At 41.1% G+C, this 23,721-nt stretch overlaps 1 protein-coding gene across 4 annotated transcripts in view; it reads left to right on the forward strand.

Annotated features, from left to right (window-relative positions):
* ncor2 (nuclear receptor corepressor 2) overlaps positions 1–23,721 on the forward strand; it is a 120,351-nt gene that overhangs the window by 78,822 nt on the left and 17,808 nt on the right. For 2 of the 4 annotated variants that reach the window (XM_065247363.1, XM_065247365.1), the window contains exons 17-38: positions 500–562; positions 7,431–7,573; positions 7,650–7,788; positions 11,007–11,430; positions 11,876–11,981; positions 12,111–12,351; positions 13,063–13,110; positions 14,782–14,943; positions 15,745–15,857; positions 16,018–16,120; positions 16,197–16,295; positions 16,494–16,597; positions 19,652–19,799; positions 19,891–20,013; positions 20,664–20,738; positions 20,841–21,043; positions 21,519–21,882; positions 21,965–22,183; positions 22,271–22,522; positions 22,699–22,794; positions 22,888–23,094; positions 23,190–23,370. In XM_065247363.1, the coding sequence (XP_065103435.1) occupies positions 500–562; positions 7,431–7,573; positions 7,650–7,788; positions 11,007–11,430; positions 11,876–11,981; positions 12,111–12,351; positions 13,063–13,110; positions 14,782–14,943; positions 15,745–15,857; positions 16,018–16,120; positions 16,197–16,295; positions 16,494–16,597; positions 19,652–19,799; positions 19,891–20,013; positions 20,664–20,738; positions 20,841–21,043; positions 21,519–21,882; positions 21,965–22,183; positions 22,271–22,522; positions 22,699–22,794; positions 22,888–23,094; positions 23,190–23,370 (3,613 nt within the window). The remainder of the gene's footprint in view (positions 1–499; positions 563–7,430; positions 7,574–7,649; positions 7,789–11,006; positions 11,431–11,875; positions 11,982–12,110; positions 12,352–13,062; positions 13,111–14,781; positions 14,944–15,744; positions 15,858–16,017; positions 16,121–16,196; positions 16,296–16,493; positions 16,598–19,651; positions 19,800–19,890; positions 20,014–20,663; positions 20,739–20,840; positions 21,044–21,518; positions 21,883–21,964; positions 22,184–22,270; positions 22,523–22,698; positions 22,795–22,887; positions 23,095–23,189; positions 23,371–23,721) is intronic. The other 2 variants (XM_065247364.1, XM_065247366.1) reach the window with 1 other exon arrangement.

Raw genomic sequence — 23,721 nt, forward strand, 5'->3', positions numbered from 1 at the left:
AGTGAATGGGAAGCGTTAACGCTGACGCCCCGTGTGAATGCGTGGTAAGTCTAGTGGAGGAACCCCTCTGTTTAGGTCTAATACACTCATAGTAAAATGAGTACATAAATGCACTCAAACCATTGTGTATGACCTTTTAACATTGTCCTCCATATTAGTTTTATAACTTAATTTTTAACTTGCCTAGAGTTGTTGAAAGAGGCTTATCTAACTCATCTAGGAGTGTTCTTGAACTTTCATTTATTGTACGGCATTATGTTTTATACCTCAGCGTGAGGGTCAAAATGGCTCCTCTGACAGCTCTTGGCCTTTCCCAAGGTCCATCATGAGAGCTCTTAAGGCCTTTTTTTAATTTCTCTTCACCTTCAGTTTGTTCTTTTGTGTGTTTATTTAAGTATTCCCTCAGATATGAACTTTACATTCTGTAATTTTTATTGACTGCCTAGCATCTGCTTTTTTAGATGGATTTTTTTATGTCATTGTTTTCTTTGTGTCTTAGCAAACCTGGAGATGAACGAAAGCTCTCGCTGGACTGAGGAGGAGATGGAAACTGCAAAGAAAGGTCAGAACCCTTGTGGCGTTTTCAAACTGCACACATTGTATAGACAAACTGTTTGTGCACACTTATATTACAGCATACAGGTGGTCTGGATCAGAATATATTGCCCAGGGATGCTAATATTTCTGTTAGAGATCAAAATGCCCAGGGTCTTCAGTTTTGCGTAAGAGGGTATCTAATATTCACAAGGCTGTTTGTATGTTTGAGATCAAAAGGTTATCACAGTTTTGCTAGGCTCTGATTTTCTGGAATTCTGCATAATTCCGTGGAATTCATTTAACCCTTGTAAAATATGTTATACTGAGCTATGATTACACACATTGGTAGCCCAGGCGTAGTTAAATTAGCCTAAGTATTTAACACATAAGGGGTAGGGTAAGTGTAGAATCTTATGAATGACGAGCATTCCTATTTCTTGGAATTCTCTGGCTGTGTAGTCTGTACGAGCCTGCTGATAAGAACGGCAACCCTCAACCTAGCAACTCTACAAACATTTACTCGAACGCCAGAGGACACGCTGTGCCCTTGCCCTCATTTCACACACTCTCATACTCATAAGAATGCATTTGAATGCTCTCGCCGTGTGTTTATATGATGGTTGTCATTTACTAATTGTTCAAGAACAAACAATAAGAGCTCTGTTAACAGATCTTTAAACACATTCGTACTGGATTATATTAGTGGAATGCGGACAGAATCCATGAGTAATGAGCAATGATCTTTCGTAGACTGCTAAACGCCCGCTTGTCTGACCTACTTCATATTAGCTCGGTGTTGCTTTGCTAACAGCTCTCTGTTTCTCTGGCATCAGCAAGTCATGTCTGATCCATCAGGCTGCGTGTTGCAAACTAACTTAATAACTTTTCATCACTCTTCCCTGGAACTGAACCTGATTCTTTGTTTAGATTCACCAGAACTTTGCCTTGAATGCATGCCAGCAAGACAAGAAATGGAAGAAATGCGAATCGGTATTTAGTACAAATTGTAAAGGTGGCATATTAAACACTTTACCCAGATATGTAAATCATTGCTTTTAAAGGGACACTTCACCCATTTGCATCAAGCTTTGTATAGTTAGAAGCTTTGTACAGTTCATGTTTTTGAATGGTCATGCATCATTTCCTCAGTTGCCGCTGAGACAGGAGAAATACAGATTTCAGTCTTGCACTTCCTTCTTTCAATGATGTAAAAATCATAATTGAAAGAAGGAAGTCCAATATCTTTGTTAAGGGGGTGAGACTACAAACACCCCTTTTCTCTGTCAAATAGGCACCAAATTCTAAATGTACGTTACATTTCGACTACAAATATGACACACCAGGGTTTCCCATAGCACTTTTCAGTTCGGCGGCCCACCTAAGCTGGGAAACGTACCCCCGCCCCTTTCCCTTTGATTGCCATGCCCACGGCCCCGCACAACCCTACCACCTTAACTAACAAATTTTCTGCGGAAAACCTTGCACAGTTTCAATAAAGATTAATGTTTCTAGAGGGGAAATGCTCCTTAAATGGTAGTTCACCCAAAAATGAAAATTCTGTCATTTACTCTTTCTTAAAGGCGGGGTGCATGTTTTTTAAAAACACTTTGGAAAGGGAGTTGGGCCGAGTACCAAAAAGCCAATCAGCAGTAAGGGGCGTGTCTACTAACCGACATTATTCCCTGGTTTGTGTATGTGTGGGTGGGTCTATCTAAAGGAGGTCCAGATTCTATTGGGATAGGGCCATGTTTGTTAAGCCGATTTCAAATATCAACATTGGCTTTCAGAGATCATGCACCCCGCCTTTAAGTTGTTCCAAACCTGTAAAAAAATTTGTTCTGCTGAACACAAAGAAAATATTTTGAAGAAGATTTGTAACAAGGCAAATCTGGGGCACCATTGACGTCCATAGTAGGATAAAATAATACAATGGAAGTGAATGGTGCCCCTGATCTTTTTGGTTACAAACATTCTTCAAAAAAATCTTCCTTTGTGTTAAGCAGAACAAAATAATTTTTTTACAGGTTTGTAACAACTTGAAGACGAGCAAATTACAGAATTTTCATTTTTGGGTGAACTACCAAGAAAATAGTTTCCATATCTGCATAAAGTGTTTAATATGCCACCTTCAAAATAAATGAAAGAAAGATTTGCACTTCTTCCGTTTCTTGTCTTGATGGCATGTATTAAAAGCAAAGTTCTGGTGTATCATGACACAATTTTTTTGGCTATTACTTTAATTTTATTACACACTTAATCAAAAAGTTTAGTTCTATATAATCTAGTTTAATTGAAAGGATTTTCGATCGGGTGGTAAATGGACACATACCCAAAATAAATCATTTCTGTGCGAGAAGCCTTGGCTAACATTACAGAAGTAAAAATTATTAAAAGAGATGTTTATCTCGCCAAAACACTGCTGTACTTAACCTTATTGCACCAGCCTTATCTTAATCTTCCTCTCACCCCACATATCCTGCCAGTGTAACCCCTCTGACCGGCCTGTTACCTCATTTGTCCTTTATAAAGCAGCTTACAGCTCTGCATGCTAATCTCTTTATATATGATCACTTTAAAAGAGAAAGAGAGAGAAGTAATGTGTTGATGGCACCTGGATGTCTCGCTGCTCTCCATCGCACACACACACACACACACACACACACACACACAGAGAGAGAGAGAGAGAGAGAGAGAGAGAGAGAGAGATCGACTCTGAAAGACTGTGCCAGTGTGAATTAGTCAAAGGCAGGGTGGCCTTGCATGAGTTCATGTCTGTGTATAAATGAGGGAAATGAATTGATCTTGTATGTTGGCTATGAGGACACTAATGTACAAAATTCATCTGTTGTCTTTTTAATTGCTATTATCCAGAGTAGCGCTCTTTATGTGTCTCTATGCAGAGGAATATATTAGATAGTAGGATCACCATGAGAAACTGTATTTATTTACAGTGTGTACATGGCCTTTTCTCTCTTTCTTTCAGTCCTCTTTCACTTTCAATCTCCCTTCCCTGTGTAGAGTTGAGTAAGCGTACGAGTGGTTAGATTCAGCCGTATGAGTGCAGAAAGGAAGTGGTTGAATTGTGGGTTGGCAAGAATCGGAGGACTTGGCAAGCCTTTGTGTTTCTCTCTCTCTCTCTCTCTCTCTCTCTCTCTCTCTCTCTCTCTCTCTGTCTAACTGTTGTTAAGGACTGTGTGCAGAGGTCACTTTGAAGAAAAAAAGCAGGTCAGTTTGGAGGAATCGCCTTTCTTCTGCTTTTTCACGAAATCAACATCAGACCTCTCAGATTATCTCTCTTTTCTGCGTCCGACACAATCGCCGGCTCTTATTTTCTGTTTGCCTTTGATTGTTTGTACATAGTTGCCTTTTGGCACAGAGACTATGTATTAGAGAGTGCAGAAGAGAGAGAGAGAGAGAGAGAGAGAGAGAGTGATAGAAGAGATCAGATGGGGTTGTGCAGGGAGGGGAGGGCATTAGGGGGGTGGAGTTACTGCATCTCGGCTTCACTCTGCTGTTAAAGTCCAGCCAAGCGGCAGCCAGAGAAGAGGAGTGGAAAAAAACTGTGGCCTTGAGACAGAACGAGAGGGAGAGAGCTGGCAAGAGAAAGCGCGTGAGTTTGATAAATACAGAAGGCTGGAGGAGAAAAAGAGAAGGGCTGCCGTGTTTAAACAAGAGACGGGAAAACTACAGCTAAGCTATCGGATAGAAGGAGAGGGTATGGGAGCAGAGCTCCTTTCCCTCCCAAACACCACTCCCTTTTTTTCTTTCCTGCTTGCACGCGTTACCACGAGCTGTGACGGAGCTTCAAGAGCCTCTCGTGCGCATTTCCATGGAGATGGTGTGGGCGAAGATAAAAGACTAATGGAGCGATGAGAAAGAGCGGACCAGCGGGCCTCGTATCTTCTCCATGCAAGTTCCTGATTGGATGATCCCCAGTTGGTCGAGGGGTTTGATTGGATACAGTCGGCACATGGTCTTAAATTAACAAACCTGATTGGACGACGTGGCTTCTGTCTGACTGGAGTACTTGTACTTTTGGAGGTATCATCAACTTCTGGAGACTGATTGTTTTGAAACCTGCATTTCAGGAAGTGTCATTTAACAGCCACTTTGCCATATGCTGGATTGTGCAAGAAAAGACCTTTGGAATTGGTCGACTATGTGGAAGAAGAACTTGTGGATGATTGTGTGTGTATAAATGGTTAAACCTTGATGTGTTAGCGGTGTCTTAAAATTGTGTGTCGTTGCTAGTTTCTTTTTTTAAGACAGCAGCTGACAGTTTAAGGAATAGATAGACACAGAAAGTGAGCACCAAAGATGATGATGAGGATTAGCATGAAAGCACGTACAACTCATACAGTATAATAAAACAAAGCTAATAATTATATGATAGCTTTAATGTCACGGTGTGACTGCTAGTGAACTTCATATACTTAAACTTTTTATCTATCTCTTATCTGTGTCTGTTTATCTCTCCATATCTCTCTCTCTCTATTAAACTTTCTCTCTAGCGCTTTCTGCCACATTCACTATCTTGTAGCTTTGCTGTGAAGGGCAGCAGTAGTGTTGTCACATGTAGTCTAAGCAGCTATTTAGACTGAGTTTGAAGGTATTCAAGGACATATTTTACATTTGTCATTAAGTAATTGAGAATAAAGTTCACTTCAGGCTGCTGTCCCACTTTCCTGCCTCAGACGCCAAATGGCAACACATGGTCTTTGACCTTTTATTAAGGTTTCCCATAATGACATCACGCTAGGCAGATGAGAACGCTTGAGGCTTGTGTAACCAAGCACACACGATCTTGTGTTGTGTCAGTGTTGCGACAGATTGTTTGTTAGGCTTTGTGAACTATAAATCAGAGCTTGTTACCTGGTATTAAAATGCGTTTTGGTCGATCGCATAACAAGTGGATGAGAGAGACACATGCCTCCGGTTTCACAGGCAAGGCTTAAAGGAAACAACCACCATTTTCAATATTTTACTATGTTCTTACCTCAACTTAGACAAATTAATACAGAAAATCATTTTTAAATGTGTTCACGTAATCTTTGTACAGCACGTCGTGAATGTGTTAGCATTTAGCCTAGCCCCATTCATTCCTATGGCTCCAAACAGGGATGAATTTAGAAGCCACCAAACACTTTCACGTTTTCCCTATTTAAAGACTGTTACATGAGTAGTTAGACCAGTAAGTATGGTTGCACAAAGTAAAACTTTTGTTTGGAGCCATAGGAATGAATGGGGCTAGGCTAAATGCTAACACATTCACGCAGCGCTGTACAAAGTATAAAAGTGCATGCATTGAAAAAAGATAGTTATGCATTCATTTGTCTAAGTTGAGGTAAGAACATAGTAAAATATTTAAAACGGTGATGTTTTCCTTTTAAGATGTGTTTTGGTCAATCTTAAGGCTTAAGGGTAGTCTTAGATTAAAACACATGTTTGAGCTGTCTTAACTTAAAATATCTTACACTGACTGATGTTAAAATATGCCAGTGCCATTGATTTGTCTCACAATACACACCTGTAACGTCTTTTTCTAAGGCATGTTTATAAATGAAGCCTAGGACCTAGCCCTTGCTTTAGCTGAGTCTTGTCTGTGAAACCGGGTCATGGTGTTTCAATCCATCTTTTTGTCCTTTTTTAAACCTCTTCTGTCCTGATAACATCGAAGGAAGGGTCTATGGCCGATTCACGAGCGGAAGAAATTACGAGTTTGCGTTAACGCGCACTAATATTATGCGAGAGTCCGCTGCTTGTGTTGTTAGTAAACATATTATTATTATTATTATTATTATTATTATTAATAATAATTAATAATACATAAGTTTTATATATCGCTTTTCAAAGGACACAAAGAAGCTTAACAAAATGAAACAAACAAAAATTAGAGTGCTAATTTAGATTATATGCCAGTTGAAACAGGTGGGCTTTTAGCAGTTTTTTGTAGGTGGTCAGTGAGTCCGAGTTTCTGATGTGGATAGGGAGTGAGTTCCAAAGGGTGGGGGCGGCAATGGCGAAGGCTCGGTCCCCCAAAGTTCTGACCGTGCTGCACGGTGTTTTGTAAATCTATACATAAGGACTTTGAGATATTTCAAAACAATGTATGAAATAAGCTCATGCAACTTTCACATGCTCACAAAATGGAACAAAAATTTAAAAGCCGCTTTATTTTTATCAATGATAGCCTAAAAACTTTGCTCAGTACATTACACATTAGATCTGTAGGCGGAGAGTAGGCGTTTTTTTGTGGCTGCTCAAACACATTTGACCAGATGACCACACTACGCCACAAAAGCATGTTTTCGACTACATATGTATGTGAATGAGCTGAAAATGTTTTACACCCCGTTTACACCTGTATTTAGCGTTGTCCACTTGTGAAGTGATCAACCAAAGCACATCTTAATACAAGGTGTAAACAGGGCCTTATATAAACTGTACCAGCTGAGTTGCTGGCCTATTTTCAGTGCATTTGACTTATTGGAACAAACTGCAGGGAAAATATTGTGTAAATACACAACAGTTGTGGCTTAGCAGTTTGTTGGAACTAACAACAGGGAGAACTAACTAATCAGACATGCTTATACGGCATTGCAACAGTTTGGCGTATCAACAATCAGTTTATAACCGGCAGCTTTGCACTGCAGCCCGCGATATTTCGCAATCCTCTTCCCTTTCCCCACCGTTTCCTGTTGTCTTTGTATTGTCTGTGTCAATACGATTTGACAAAAGGCCAGAAAAACACTTTGTGTCCCCTTGCATCATGCATACAACAATGTGTAGAAATAACTGCATCGATGACACATGCACTCATGGCTCAGTTTCCTGTTTTTTTTTTTTGCGATTTGTAACGTGAGCATGCTTCTCTTCTTGCCGTCACTTCACAGGTCTGCTCCAGTATGGCCGAAACTGGTCCGCCATTGCCAAGATGGTGGGCTCCAAAACTGTCTCCCAGTGCAAGAACTTTTACTTCAACTACAAGAAGAGACAGAAACTGGATGAGATACTCCAACAGCATAAAATAAAATCGGTCTGTTTTGTTCTCAGATCCGTCTATGTGTTTGGATGTCCTGAAATCAATTGTTAATTATTCTAATTGTTTACAGGAGAGAGAGCGTAAAGCCAGACGTAAAGGTAAAGCTCCCCAGAACGAGGAGGCCAGCGCTCCATCTGCTGCAGAAGAAGAGGAGATGGAAGGGTCAGGAGTCAGTGGCAACGAAGAGGAGGCTCAGGAGGATGGAGAAGGTACAAATTTCTTCATGTATTAAGGTTGTCATTTGAAGCATGTTACTCATTGACTTTGTGTAACGTAAAGGATGATTGCACAATCTCTATACAGTTATCTAACGTAGATAAGAAGCCAGTCAGAATGAAAGCGTACACCTTTGAGGCTTGTGGTTACCAGGAAATCCCACAGCAGCTTGAATTTAATAGCGGAGAGCTTTTCTCAGAATATGAGCGACACGTGGTTGAGACTCACCTATGACCTCACTTGTGATAGAACCCTGACCTACTTCTGTACACTTCTGAGAACGTGACGGCAGTCACATTGCAGGCAGAAATTGGTTTTCCAGGAGAGCTAGGCTTTGCGCCCTGAATGGAGTAATTGAAGTGATTTTGTTGTAGCGGAGCGACTAGATGCAGATGAATATCTGTGGGCGAGTGCTGTGAAGGTCAGTTTGTGTCGTGTTGTGGACGTAGTCCTGGAACCGCAGTGTCACTGGTGTCCGCAATATATCTGTAAAGTGAGCGCTTTGCGCTCCGTGTTTGGTGGTCAGGTGTGGCTTGCCGATAAATAGCTTTCATAAGCGTTCATGAAGCCCATTTATCAGGTCAGATCTTGTGAAAGATGGCCAGCAATGGGAAGTGCTTATTATGTTATGGTTATTGTGTAATTACATCCAGCTGGGAGAATACATTCAACGGCTTGAGTTTGTTATGCCAGTGGGAAAATGAAGCTTATCATAACCCCTGCTGTGTATTTATTAGTTGTGTTTACTTTTTCATTAGAAAAAAGACAAGTTAGATTTGTTTGAGGGAACTTTTCTATTCTCTAAAATGATTTTTAAGGGGAAAACATATTATAGATTATAATAACTTTTTCATATAAAACACAGGAAGTATGAAACTGGTTTAAAGAAAATTTTTACTTCCCCTATGTAATAATAAATCAAATAATAATTATTTTTGTATTTGTGTACAATTCCAAAATGTATATTTGGTAGGGATGCACGAAACCGAAAACCGAAAAAGAGGAAACAAAGGCAGAAAACCGAAACACAGAAAGAAAATATTATGCCAATTATTAGTACCATTGCATTTATGGCCATCACTGTAGGCTACTAACTTTACTAGGGGTGTGACGGATCACATTACATTTTTCGGATTTTTTTTAGCAAAAAGGGGGTGGGAAAAATCTAATAACAATAAAGAAATTGCAAACATTTATAAAAAAAGAACAAAGTTGCACATTAAGTAAGGTCTGAAATTAGCATAAGGTACAGAAATCTAATTAAATAAATCATAACACTGTCTAAATTGTATAAATTAAATAGTCTATAATTATTCTTCTTTTTAGAGCTACAGAAGTGATTTTCTCTTTGTCTTTGGTTGTTTGATTAACATTAATGACACAGATTTAAGTAGGTTAATTGAGGTTACTGTCTCTTTAAGACCAAATAAGCACAGACTGGTTTCTGACTGCATACACTTAAGACATGAACAAATGTTTTTATTAGAAAAAGAATACTGTGGAGATCATTTTGTTTATATGTGCCCTGTCAATAACAGAAAGATTTTATGTTCGCTTGCTTTTTAAAACGCATCTCTCTTATGCACTACTGAGTGCCCTTAAACGCGCATGCACACAAAGACCGAGGGTGAATCCCAAACAACGCAGCATAAACAGTCGCTCCACATAAAAACGTTACGTTGTTTTTCATTGCTTTATTCGCCAAATGTATGTTAATGGACTACAGCATGAGACACATTAGCGCGACTCTATCTTAAGTTTAGACATCAAGAGTTCTGATCGATCACGTCTGACACATTCAACCGCATGTGCCTCTCTGCCTACAGAAAGCTGCTCACTTTAGCGCCTTTTTTGCAGTTAAATACGTTAAATACGTTGCTTTGTACAAGCACGTGCAGGTCGCGGTTTCTGTTTCCGTCATCACAACATTTCGGCCATATTGTTTCGTTGATAAAAGTCTTTCAGCCAAAAACAGAAAATGCTGTGGCCGAATATTCGGTGCTTCCCTAATTTTTGGTTTATTTTTCTACATTTATTAATTTAGCAGACGCTGTGATCCAAAGCAACTTACATATAACCAGTGTTGGGGTAACACATTACAAGTAATGTGCATTACGTAATCATATTAGTTTACTGAAGTAACAAGTAAAGTAATGCATTACTTTATAATTATACCACGGGTCTGTTGAATGCTGCATTCTGATTGGCTGAGAAATGTTCTATGGGTGTTGATTATTTTTCTGTAAACTGCACACCTAACTTGTCAAATGTCTTAAAAATAGGCACCAGAGCAATGTTTGTGGTAATCGTGATATAAGCGGAATAATTGAGTCTGGTCCTTTGAATTATTTGAAAATATTGCACACCTGCGGTAACTTAATAATATTGCATTGCATTACTTTCAAAAGGAACTTTCCCCAATATAACAGGACATTTACATGGGAGACGCTTCTCATTTATTATAAATGGGTGATGTCATCTATTGCCGAAATAAATTGTGGATCCGTCAGTGCCGCGTCACTGGCGTTGCTCATCGCAGAAGTTTTGATTGTTCCAAATTTTAAATTTCTCTACTTCTTAAGGAACAACACAGACTTCAGCCAATCAGATCGCCTTATGCAAATAATCTTCTGCAGATGCTAGCCAATTATGTTCATTCAAGACTGGAGAACAGAGGAGCATAAAATTGGAGGAAAGCTTAATCATTGCAGTGGCTAACAATAGAGCTAAACCAGCAATCGCCAGCGCAGCCAAACCAGCGTCCATCTGTCAAAACAAAAGCCACCGTTTTTGTGTTGTGTTGCGGTCCACTGTGATTGGCTGTTGTTGTTATGACGATTGTGTCAGGGACACGCTTAAGACACGCCCTCCTTCAACCGTTAACACTAACACCCCTGTGAATGTGTACTGTACCATAAGAGATTATATAACTTTTAACATTTAACTTTACTGTACATGAAACTGGGTTGACTTGGAAATGTGAAATGAGAAAAGAGCAGATATTTATCTCATTTTAGGAAATGAGTTTTCTTACCGTATTACCTAATTTGATTCAGTAAGCGTTTAGGTAGTTTATAATATTCCTAATTAAGTCTATTACTTATACAAATGCATCTCCATGTGAACATCACACAGCTATTTAAAAGTTGCTGTGGTCGTTTTTCAAGATTTCCTGTAGTCAGTTCAACACTCATGTCTCCTTCTTCTTCAGGTGGAGTCAATAACAGCTCTGACACGGAGAGCCTCCCTTCCCCACGCTCCTCAGACGACAGCAAGGTCAAAGAAGAGGGCCCAGCACGACCCAAAGCTGCACCCAATGCCACCGCATCCTGCTCATCTACCGCAGACAAAGAAGCGCCACCTGCCAAAGTTGGCCTGGAGGACAAGCCAATGGTGGAAAAGATAAAAGAAGAGCAGGGAGGAGTGAAGCAAGAGGTCAAGACCGAAGCAGCAGAGACATGTAAGGAAGTGGTAGGAGAGGATAAGAAACCTCCTGCTGGTCTGGAGAGTGAGGAGGGAAAGAAAGAGAGCAAGAAGAAGGACCATGGCGGAAAAAGCGCAAATCAAGATAGCGACTCTAGCGCCACGTGCAGTGCGGACGAGGTGGAGGAAACGGAGAGTACGGAAAAGAGCAGGTGAGACTGATAGTTGATGGCTGGGTGGGGTCTGATGTGTATTGTGGTTTAGGAGGCTGATTAAATGGGGTTTGTTGGGATCTGTCATGTAGGGCGGCTCTGTTTTTCCATGACACCAAACCGTGTATATGTTGGCCAAGCTGGGGGAAATATTACCCTGTGAGCTCGCCAAACAAAACAGCCAGAGCGGGCGCTGTGCAGTTTGTGTGTGCGTCTGGCTGCCTTTTGTGTATTTTGTATTTTACATTTCCCTAAGACAGCACACGGAAAGCATATATTTGTTTATGCGAGCTGAAATGGCGATTAACTGTGTGTGTGTGCGCAGTTCGGTGGCGTTAATGGGTTGTTTACAAAGCCTGTAAATAAGGCACAATGAGGCTCTGACCATATTAAGCAATAACTCTTTCTCTCCTCGCCTCGCTCTCGATTCAATGACGTCTCCCAGGCCAAGTCTGTTGAGCTTTGCCCATGATGGAGTGATCTCGTCTACCATTCAGAAACCCTTGGACCTCAAACAGCTTAAACAGAGAGCAGCCGCTATACCTCCTATAGTGAGTATTCACCCATACTAACTAGCTGTTTTTTATCATTGGAAGTTGATTTGTTATAGTTGTGTTTTGTTTTATATATTTCATGAATATAGTTATTATATTTTAAGCATTTTGCACTTGTGTGCGCAGATGCCGGAGGTGTCTGTGGCGGGCAGCACTAACCGGGGAGGCTTGCTAGGAAAACAACAGGCCATGCCCCACGCTCTTGCGTTGTACCAGCAACAGATTACCATGGCACATGAATCCTCCCAGGAGGTCAAACAGCAGCAACCACAGCCAACCAAATCTCAGCATTATCCAGGGAGCGGGGACGCTGGCAGCCCACGATTTAGGACTCGCAGCCCCAGCATCTCCGACAGAGAGAGAGAGGGTATCTTGCATTTTTTATATGTCATCTGTTTCTTTAATACTTTCTCCCCGGTTGTCTCATACTCCATCATTTTCTTTTGTTTGTTTCTTCTTGTGTTCTTGTGCCTACTGCATCAGTAAAGCAAGTTTTGTTGTGTTTGCGCGTTTGTTCACACGTGTGTTAAGCAGGAGTAGTGGAGTCCGTTGCCTTTTGAGTGCTGTGATGAACGTCAGCTGTAAATGTGAAATGTTTACGAAGGGATAGAAAACAGCCACTGGTGTCGAGGTTATTATTGGGCTAGTTGGCTAGTTGGGAAACTGGGATAGGGTAATGGGTATAGAGTGGCAAAAAGGTCCTTAGTATTGTTTTGCAGTAATGACAAGTTTGCTGTACATTATACCTTACTTCATTTTTGTTTCTGCATTTTCTAGACTTAAATCAGTTTCCTTAATAAACCAGACCTACTTTACAATTTAAATGTTTACATTACATAAAGATTATTGGTTTATGCTTAGCGTGTGGCAGAATTGGGCTTATCTGAACAAGGGTAGAGATCTTACAATCCCAGTAATAACAGGAATAGTGTGCAATAGGTAATTGATGTCGGATAATCATACAATAGATTGTTCTGATACCGGCACTAAACACTTTTTAAGACACAAAACTGCTCCGTTTGAGAGAGAGTTTTGGGTCAAGGCTGTGTGATGAGCTGCAGTGTGTCTGTCCCTGCAGAGCTGGAGGGGAACGAGAGATGGCTACAGGCTCTGCTCCACGGATTACGTAGGTTTACACACTTCACACGCATACTTATACACTACCGGAGCAGACTCTAATCAAGCGTGTTGATTTCTGGGAGCGTGAATGATTCGCGGATTTGTTTGCATGCTGCTACGCTCGCAGATTTCAGCCTCATGATTTGTGTGTGTGTGTGTGTGTGTGTGTGAGAGAAAGTCTAAATAAAGACCTTTCACATGACTCATGTCAGAACTTCAACGCAAGGGGGATGTGTCCCTTTTGACCCATGTATAATGTGTCACAGATAGTGAAGGAGAAGTTTGTATTTGAGCTTGGAACTGAGAAATATTCTTAGTGATGGAGTACTATTAAGTTGTTAAGGGAAAAGCATACCAAACAACCATTAGGTGATAGCATACAAAGATTGAGAACCTGGTTAACATGAAATAACAATGAGCGATATATTTTAACAGCATTTTTTCATATTTGTTGAAGTTAGTTAAAGGGACACTCCACGTTTTTTGAAAATATTCTTATTTTCCAGCACCCCTAGAGTTAAACATTTGATTTTTACCATTTTGAAATTCATTCAGCTGATCTCAGCTGGTCTGGCGGTAGCACTTTTAGCATAGCTTAGCACAATCGATTGAATCTGATTAGACCATTAGCATTGCGCTAACATGGCTGCAGCAGGTGCAATAATATTACACAGTGCCTGAAAATAGTCCCCTTCTATTGAAAGTAACCAAGGGGACTATTTTCAGGCAGTGCGTAATATCACTACGCCTGCTGCAGCCATCTTACTTCAGCAAAGTCCTTGATTATTACCCCAGAATGAGAGTATAGTTCCTAGCCATATCTGCCTAGAAAATCACAACTTTTAATTTCCCATCAGTCTTTGTGTACCTGTACCTGATGTAACTACAGAAGAGTCAAGTTTTAAATAGGAAAATTATCGAAACTCGTTGGTTATTTTTTTTGCGCGATGCTAATGGTCTAATCAGATTCAATGGATTGTGCTAAGCTACGCTAAAATTGGTACTGCCAGACCCGGAGATCAGCTGAATGGATTCCAAAACGGTAAAAATCAAATCAAACTCTAGGGGAGCTGGAAAATGAGTATGTTTTCAAAAAAAGTGGAGTGTCCCTTTAATGCCAAGACAATTGCTTTGTTCTTGTTAGTTAATTGTGCATTAAGTTATTGAATTAAAAAAAATGTAATCTTCCTGTAGCTCAGTAGGTCATGGTTTCGATCCCCAGCAATCATATAAAAAAAAAGTTTTACCTTGTAATGCACTGTAAGAAGCTTTGGATAAAAGTGTCTGATAAATGCATAAATATAAATTGATAAAATTAACTAGATCTAAAAATACTTCAGAAGTATTGGTACTTGTTAGTTCATGTTAACTACTACAGTATGGTTGACAAATGAAACCTTATTGTAAAATGTAGCCAAATCACAAACACTTTGCATTGAAGAACACTGACACGAGTTATGTATCGGGCCTTAACTGCGTTGTTTGTGTGGTTTTGCACTGGAAATTGCTGCTTTTCATGCAGGGGTTGTGCTGACTGAGCTTTAGCGTTTTCACCTGTGCAAATATGGAGTGATCTACACTGCTGTCCAGTGATCAGCTGTTTATTCATCAGATCAACCAATCATCTGAGGCTTCTCGTAATCATCTTAGCATTTTTTTTGTACGTCTGTGTGTGCAGATAAATCTCGGGCATTTTCTCCTCTTGCGGATGGTAAGAAGGTTCCCGTTGCCGATGACATTCGGGCTATGGGTATGGGGCGGCCGGTGATGTCGGCGTACCAGCTCTCACCCAGGGACATGGCCAAACTCAGCCAAGATCAGCTACTACACTACAACCCCTGTAAGACAACATCCACAGCTTCATCCTGCTCGCTCAAGAAAACACCACCATTTTTCAATATTTTACTATGTTCTTACCTCAACTTAGACGAAATAATACATACATACTTTTTTCAGTGCTTGCACTTAATCTTTGTACTGCGCTTCGTGAATGTGTTAGCATTTACCCTAGCACAATACAAAACAGTTCTCATTTTTATTGACTTAAAAAATCACCACGTTTTATTTTGTGCCACCATACTTACTCGTGTAACTAAATATGGAAAACATGGAAGTGTTTGGTGTCTTCTAAATTCATCCCTGTTTGGATCCTAATGAATGAATGGGGCTAGGCTAAATGCTTACACATTCACAACGTGCTGTACAAAGATTAAGTGCACGCGTTTAAAAAAGATAGGTATGTATTTATTTGTCTAATTGATGTACGAACATAGTAAAATATTGAAAAACTGTGGTGTTTTCCTTTAAATTAATTGCTTTTGAAGAAGCTACTGTACATACGTACTCCAAAATCTTCATCCTTTTTAAATGTGCAAGTTACATCCTTTATAAATGATTGTTAAATTATCTTATGATGTGTGTATGGATCATACTTCAGTCACATGGAGCCAGCCAGCAGTTTACAGGATCTAATTTACAGTTTTTGGGAAGTTTCAGAATGATCCTGTAAATAACCAAAGTGCATGTGTGGTACAAGGCCAAAAGTAAAATAACTTGTCCATTTGGACACATTGTTTTAATACTATGATCAAATGTCTCAGCAGAAATGAAATTATTTAATTTGTCCTTTTCTCTATTTCAGCCTTGGCTCCCACTTTGCAGCCACAGGAGAGGATGGCTGCAGTTCGGCCTCTCCATATCCCAGAACCCCCTCCCCTAATCTCCTCTGCCAAACCTGGTGGCTCCATCACACAGGTAAAAAAGTCCTTGCAGTCCATGTGCTCTCTTAAGTGCCAAAAAAATGATTAATAGTTATTGGATACAGTGCATATAATGCGCATTTGTAATGCTATTACATATATGCACATGTCCACATTGTCTAGAATAAGAGCAGTACTGTTGTGTTGTGTTGCAGGGTACTCCGGTACAGTTACACAACCCATCTCACAGCTCAGAGCATGGGAAAATCCCAGCGCCAGGATCACTGGGTCTCTCCTGGATGGACCAGAGGAAGATGGGTGAGAGTCACAAACAACCGCAGATCAGTCGGCCAGATCCTTTTTCCACATCTGACCTCTTTGTTTTTCTCTGCAGGAGGGTTTCCAGTGGTCAAACAGGAACAGTTGTCCCCTCACGGGCCCTCCTCCTCTCAGGCTGAGAATCTCTCCACACAGGACAGCACTACATCACGAGGTCACCATTATATATCTAGTCAAATAAACCATAGCAGAATGCTATTGAATGTCTGATTTTCCTTAAATGTGTAATTTGCATGAAAGTAGCACTCCATTTAAAGTTCTATGAACACAAATATACAATGCTTTTATGCAGAGACGTGTTTTAAAACATCTGTATACATAAGAATCACACATTATTTGTTTTGTCTCACAGGGCCCATGCCAGCTGTTCAGGGTGGCAGCATCACAAAGGGCATCCCTGGCACACGTGTGCACCAAGAACCTCCAATATCATATCGAGGGGGTTCCATCACTCAGGTAAGAAGCCGCCCTCGCTGTAACAGTTTTTGCTTCATGCTCCTGTGCTAAACTGAATGGTTTGTGTATGTCATTTCACCGACGTGATGTAACAGATTGAACCCAATTTTTTGGCACGGATAAATAGCTCCAAGGAAATGAAAGAGGCAGTTTGTTACGACCATAGCACGTCACAATGTGATATAACAAATAATCAGTTGCCATAGCGACAGGTACACCGTGTCTTATCCTGTTCTCTCCTTTTATTAATGTGTTTACATGTCTCATTGCAGCCTGGTGTTACTGATCTCTCTCTCTCTCTCGCTCTCTCTCACACACACACACACACACACACACACAAACACATTGTGCCAACTGGGCTGCTGGGACACAGATTACATGCTCAACCAAATCTTGAATAGGTGGGGGCAACAGTGCCGTCTAATCAGACCGAGGTCAAGCCAGTGTGTCTCTGAAGCAGTGCAGAGATAAGCCACATGTATGCGTACCAGTGACATTTGATCGATTTAATGAAAGATAGTGGTCGTAAGATTTTTTTTTTCTCTTTCCCCGCCTGCGTTTTAAAAAAAGTTGCCAGCCAGCGGCAGCATTTTTCATGATTTTCACAAAAGTTTAATGCCTTCCAGAAAATGTTCTTCTTTACATATATAAACATACAATATATCAGATGAAAGAACAGACCCTCTGCTTTCAAACAAAAAAAGTTTCATCCTACCTTCATGTGTTCTCTTTTATACGCCCTTTTTACGCCCCTTACTGCTGATTGGCTACAAGTGTGTTTTGGTACTGGTGGTACCTTTTCCGTTTTAAAAAAAAATCATGCACCTCGCCTTTTTAAGGAAGAAAACGTGATTTATTAAAGGATAATTCCGGTATTTAACACTTTGAGTCTCATTTCTGGTTTGTTTTGGATGAACTACAGTGATGGACACAGAAATTTTGACAATGGGTCGTGTCTTGAGTTTTTGACTCGTTTAGAAGCGTCTCTTGATTGCTTCAGAATGGAAGTTCATGACCATGCACAAACATGTAATTAAAACAACACTTAAAGTTCATTTTCAAAACTGTACTACTCACCGAGTGCTTTGTGGTGTTCGTTGATGATTAACTCTTTCCCCGCCATTGACGAGATATCTCGTCAATTAAGAGAAAACGCTTCCCCGCCAATGACGAGATTTTCCGTCTTTCCGCAATACCGCTATTATCCACCAGGTGGCGCCCTTCCGCAACTTTTTAAAACCGGAAGTATTGCCCTATGGCAAGCTGCTGCATGTCCGTGTGTCTGTTTTAAAGATCGCTCTGAATGAGATCTATATGAAAAGTCTGTCACAAAAATGGAATTATCTCTGCTTTTTGCTCAAAATATGGTGTTTTTGCAAAAACCTACCCATATTCAAAAGCTGATTGCAAAAGAACCACTAAAGGTAGGATGAAACGGTTTTTTTTGTTTGAAAGCCGAGGGTCTGTTCTTTCATTTGGTATATCGTATGTTTATATATTTAAAGAAGAACATTTTCTGGAAGGCATTAAACTTTGGTGAAAATCATGAAAAACGCTGGCGCTGGCTGGCAACTTTTTTTAAAAACGCTGGCGGTGAAAGAGTTAAAAACAAGTTGTGTAGCGAAATACAGTTTCTGTCGTGTTTTATTTGACATTTTGTAAAATTCCCTTGGAAGACTCATTGCGCGCCGGGAAACAGAAAAGGGGTCTGTTTACATGTGGTTGTAGTTTTTTCGCTCGGTTTCTCTCAGAAGAAATTTTTTCCATATTTGATGGCTCAGTGACCAGCTTTAGGTTTGAAGTTGAGCTCGATTTTGACTGTCTATACGCTAGACACCGAGCGTACTAGTATGGCAAAGTGGTTGTCGCCATCAAGTGGTCGGGAGTGTGCTAACGCTTCAGACTCAAATATAGAACGGAAGAATACGCGGTTGTGAGGTATCTGAAAAAATAGTTCCACTATAGCAAATAACACGGATTGAAATCATACATTGCGCCAATATATTTGTTTTTAATCATCAACGAACACCACGAACCACTCGGTAAGTAGTACAGTTTTGAAAATGAACGTTAAGTGTTGTTTTAATGACATGTTTGTGCATGGTCATGAACTTCCATTCCGAAGCAATCAAGAGACGCTTCTAAACGAGTCAAAAACTCAAGACACGACCCATTGTCAAAATTTCTGTGTCCATCACTGTAGTTCATCCAAAACAAACCAGAAATGAGACTCAAAGTGTTAAATACTGGAATTATCCTTTAACGTGATTCAGATAATTAAAAAGTACCACATTTCAGCTGATTCATCGGTCTACCACTAGTTGTCAGTTACAACTCACCTGAAAAGATACACAACCTTGCCTTACTAAACAGATTTTTGGACCCCATTCACAGTCATTGTATTAAATAAAGCAGCTCGGACATTCTGCTGAGAGTCCGCTAACCCTTTAATTGAAAGGAAAAATCATTAGATTTGGACTGACATGAGAACAAGTAAATGATTACAGTTTTCTCAGTTTGAGTGAACTTTTACTTCATAACATATTGCACTTATAATTCAGTGTCACAACTGTAATCTAAACATATGACAGTTATGAAATACCAATGACATAAGAGGTTGATCTGTCCCATTGTGTTCAAGGATCAAACCAGGTCAGGCACACAGTTTATAACTTTTCCTCCAGATAAATATTTGTTTTTCCTCTCTGTTGTCCATAAATGGTTTTGTACCAATAAATGCTGTACTCTGATGTGCATTGAAGACTCTCTGAAATGACAAGGGCCTTTAGTTGTCAAGCTGAAGTAGTTTTTTGTCTGGCATGAGTCACACATACATACATACACACACACATACAGTTTTATTGTGCTTAAGTTTCTGAGCATGGTTTCTTCAAAGATGTAGAGTTACACAACCTACCACTGTTGTGAACATCATGCATATAGGATTATAATGTTTTGTAAGTGTATATATAGTTATATTGTAGTAAACTCGTAAATTATAGTGTGTCGTTTTTATCATCCAGTGACTAACAATAAAACTGTCTTCTCTCTCAGGGCACACCTGCAGATGTGTTGTATAAGGGCACAATAACCCGTCTGATCACTGAGGACAGCCCAAGCAGAGAAAGAGGCAGAGAGGACGCGCCTTCTAAGGGGCATGTACTCTATGAGGGCATAAGTGGACACATCTTATCTTATGACCGTAAGTGCACATAACAAGCCCTCAAATGCGATGAAAACAGGGCTTATAGTTTCTTTAACTATTCTTTCTGTTTGATGTACGGAACGTGTAGGGGGTCAGAATTCTAAGGAAGAGGGTCGTGGGGACATGGTCGGACTGAAGAGGTCGTACGACATGATGGAGGGGGGGATTTCTCGTGTGTCGTCCATCAGAGACACGTTGTCTGCTGCTGAAGGTGAGTTGGACCCTGTGTTTGACCCCCCCACACACTTTTAAAGTAGACTTGAGGCACACCACAACATTGTCAAAATGATCACCGTTTACACAGATCTGGGAAAACAACTTAAAACACTGTGTATGATGCATGCCAGGCCAGTAGTTGGCGATTCTACTAAAAGAAATGCTATCCATCTGCTCACATGCAAATTCTTCATTAGATTGCCTTTTTGATCAAAAATGTTGTCATGTAAACTGCCCCTTAAAATGTGGCTCAGCTGGTAGAGCTTTGCATTGCATTACTTAATAATATAATTTATATAACATGTTAAAATTGACACTTTGTAGGGGTGAAAAAAATGTGTCTTTTAAATGCAAATGAGCTGATCTCTGCACTAAATGGCAGTGTCGTGATTGGATAGTGCAGATTAAGGGGCGGTATCATCCCCTTCTGACATCACAGGGGGGGCCAAATATCAATTACCTATTTTTTACATGTTTGCCGAGAATGGTTTACAAAATCTAAGTTACTGAGTTGATCTTTTTCACATTTTCTAGGTTGATAGAAGCACTTGGAACCCAATTATAGCACTTAAACATGAAAAAAGTCAGATTTTCATGAAATGTCCCCTTTAAAAAATAATTATATCGTCTTTTTCTGTGTCGCAGGCTTGATCAGTCGAGCAATGCCTCATGAGCGAGAAAGTCCTCATCCCCACCACATCCGTGGATCCATATCTCAAGGTCAGCATGATCAAAGAAACATGTGGCTTGTAGTCTAGACCGATTATGAGTGTGGCTGATGTTTGCCTGCAACAATTTTCTTATCTTCTCTCTTTCTCTCAGGTATCCCGCGTGAAGATTACTTGCGTCGGGAGGTCAAACAGATGAAAAGGGAGGGTTCTCCATCACCCCGTGGGCCTGATCCTCATAAATCACGTTCTCATGAGGGTATGGTGCCTACCGTCAAAGAAGGAGGACGCTCCATTCACCTCATCCCTCCTGAGGGGGTAGTGATAGGCAAGCCTAAAGAAGGCTCCATTACCCAGGTAACCTTCGAACTCGAAATGTCACCGATTTGTTCATCTGCCTAATACACAGGCTCCATCTAAATCTGCATGCATGCAGGGGAATGTCTCAAGAGTGGTTTTAAATATGGCAGAATGCTACAAAACTTGTACATTTGGAGTCATTGTCACATCATAGTTGGACTGTTTAAAAAAGGGCTTTGTTAGAAAAGCAGTCCCTGATACATCTGAATAAGTACTAAATCAATACCTTTGACAGCAAAACAAAAATTATAAATATTATTGTAAATATGAAATTCTGCCAAAAACTATAAAAAACTTTTGTTAAACATCTCACCTGGATTTGATTTATAAAAAAACATTGCAGAATAAAACATCTACATTCACTGTCTAACCTGTTAACACTGCCTAAACTGCCTCATTGTGAATTTTGTTTTTGTACTGGTCAACCAAGTAACCCAATGTCACATTAACTCAATGAGTTTTGCTTCCACAGGGTACGCCCCTAAAACAGGAGCCTGTTGGCTCATCCAAGCGCCATGACGTGCGCTCCATCATCGCCAGCTCCCCCCGGCCTTACTCCGGAATGCCCCCTCATCATCTAGAGCTCAGGCCCGAGCACAGAGGCGCTGACAGGGCCCGCTACGAGGATGCGGGGAGCAAGTCCAGGCCCAGCGCTGTTGTCAGTACGGCCAGCTCAATGTCCCGTGCCTCTCCACTGGCAATGGGTGGAGAGCAGAGCAGCAGAGCCCACCACAGTCCAGTGGGCTACGAGGACCACAAAAGAAGCGGCTACCCTCCACCCTCACACAGATCCTCTCCACTGTCAGGCAGAGAAAACTCACAGCGTTCACATGAAGGTAACATACTGTACCCAACAAATCAAGATTTTTTTCATACTGACAATCCTTACGAGTCTTATGAGGTTCCTCTTCCTGTTAGGTTCCAGTAAGGCTCAGCAGCAGGAAAGAAAGTCCACCCCTACTCCTCGCGAAGTATCCTCTACTAAGTCTCCTTTGGCAGTGAGTGACCATACCGCCTCTCTAGCCTACGAAAGGATCCTGCAAAACCTAGGAACAGACATCGGTATGCAGTATCGCGCGCAGATCCCCCTGTCATTCGAACATGGCCCTGTGCCTAGAGGCATCCCTATTGATCCAGGTACTACCCGCTTTGGAATTCAGCCATAATTTTGTTCGTCACAGCTGCTTTGGGATCTAACGTATAATCTTTGCTTTCTCTTCACAGCAACAGCAGCGTATTATCTGCCTCGTCACCTGACTCCCGCCCCTGGTTACCCTCATCACTACTCTCCATACCTGATCAGAGGTTTCCCTGAGACAGCAGCCCTGGAGAACCGACAGACACTCTTTACAGACTACATCACCTCCCAGCACATGCATCAGTGGCCGGCCATGGCTGCTCAGAGACCTGACCTGATCAGAAGCCTCACACCTCGAGAGCAGTCTGTTAACCTGGCCTACTCACCTACACCCAGAGGTAAAGGGCCATTTATTTATCCAGTGATCCCCCTCAGAATAAACCAATTGTTACTTTACCTTTAAAACATTGTGTAAATGATCCCACCCCTTTGCATATCAAAACTACCTTTCACATTGTCTTTTATCGGGGCGGGACATTAATAAAATCTAATACATTTTTGTTTTTTTGCACAGGAACCTCTGCATCACCCATGGAACGCATCACATACATCCCAGGAACCTCTGCAGCTTTCCCCGGCGGAGCCTACAACACTTCTCCCATCTCACCAGGTTCAGAACAGACTCTCAATCACCCATAACATCGTGATTGTTTTAGCTCAATGGTCATTCTCTAACTTTGATCATTCTCTCATCGGTTAACAGTGTCTCACATGAGCAAGATCCAAAGCGGTTCTTCCTCCTCAGAGAGGGAACGAGAACGGGACAGGGAGAGAGATCGAGAACGAGAGCGGGATCGCGAGAAAGACAGAGAGCGAGAGCGGGACAGAGAGCGAGAAAAAGAACGAGACCGAGAAAGGGAAAAGTCTCTCGGCCATGGTAATGTGGAGCACGCCCCTATATGGAGACCTGGTAAGTGCACACAAACCGGTAGCTTATATTGTGCAATGTCAACTATTAGGAAGATTTGGCTAAACATAGTGTTGCATGTGTTTGTGTCTGCCCAGGAGCACCAGAGCAGATGGGAGGCAGCAGCAGCTCTCGTCCCCCGTCCCATCCTTACGGTCACCAGCAGTCCTCGCTCTCCCCGCGGCCACAGGACAACCTGCAGCAGAGACCTAGTGTCCTGCACAACACCAGCTCCAAGAGCCTTCCCAACTCTGAGCACAACAGCCCCTCTGTACTGCGGTAAGAGTCTTTGTTCCTCATACTGCTGTCATATCCCCACTGTATATGTGTATGTTCATAAAATCATTTAAGTCTAAACCTCATCTGATAAATATTTATTTCTGGAAAGTGCTTGATCTTGATCCGGCTGGGCAGTTTTACTGTAGATGAGTCTAATGGTGTCATCCTGTGTATGTGGGGCGTTTGTGGTCAAATATGCTGCAGAGTGGATCAAACCTTAGTCATTATAGTCTGGGTGGCTGTTGAGTTGATAAACGTGATTATTGTCAAATGTTAAAGGGGACAGAGAATGAAAAACCATTTTTACCTTGTCTTTGTTGAATAATGGTAGTCTACCCGCATTCACAAACA

Source organism: Paramisgurnus dabryanus, chromosome 11 (assembly GCF_030506205.2).
Source record: "Paramisgurnus dabryanus chromosome 11, PD_genome_1.1, whole genome shotgun sequence".
Classification (NCBI taxonomy): domain Eukaryota; kingdom Metazoa; phylum Chordata; class Actinopteri; order Cypriniformes; family Cobitidae; genus Paramisgurnus; species Paramisgurnus dabryanus.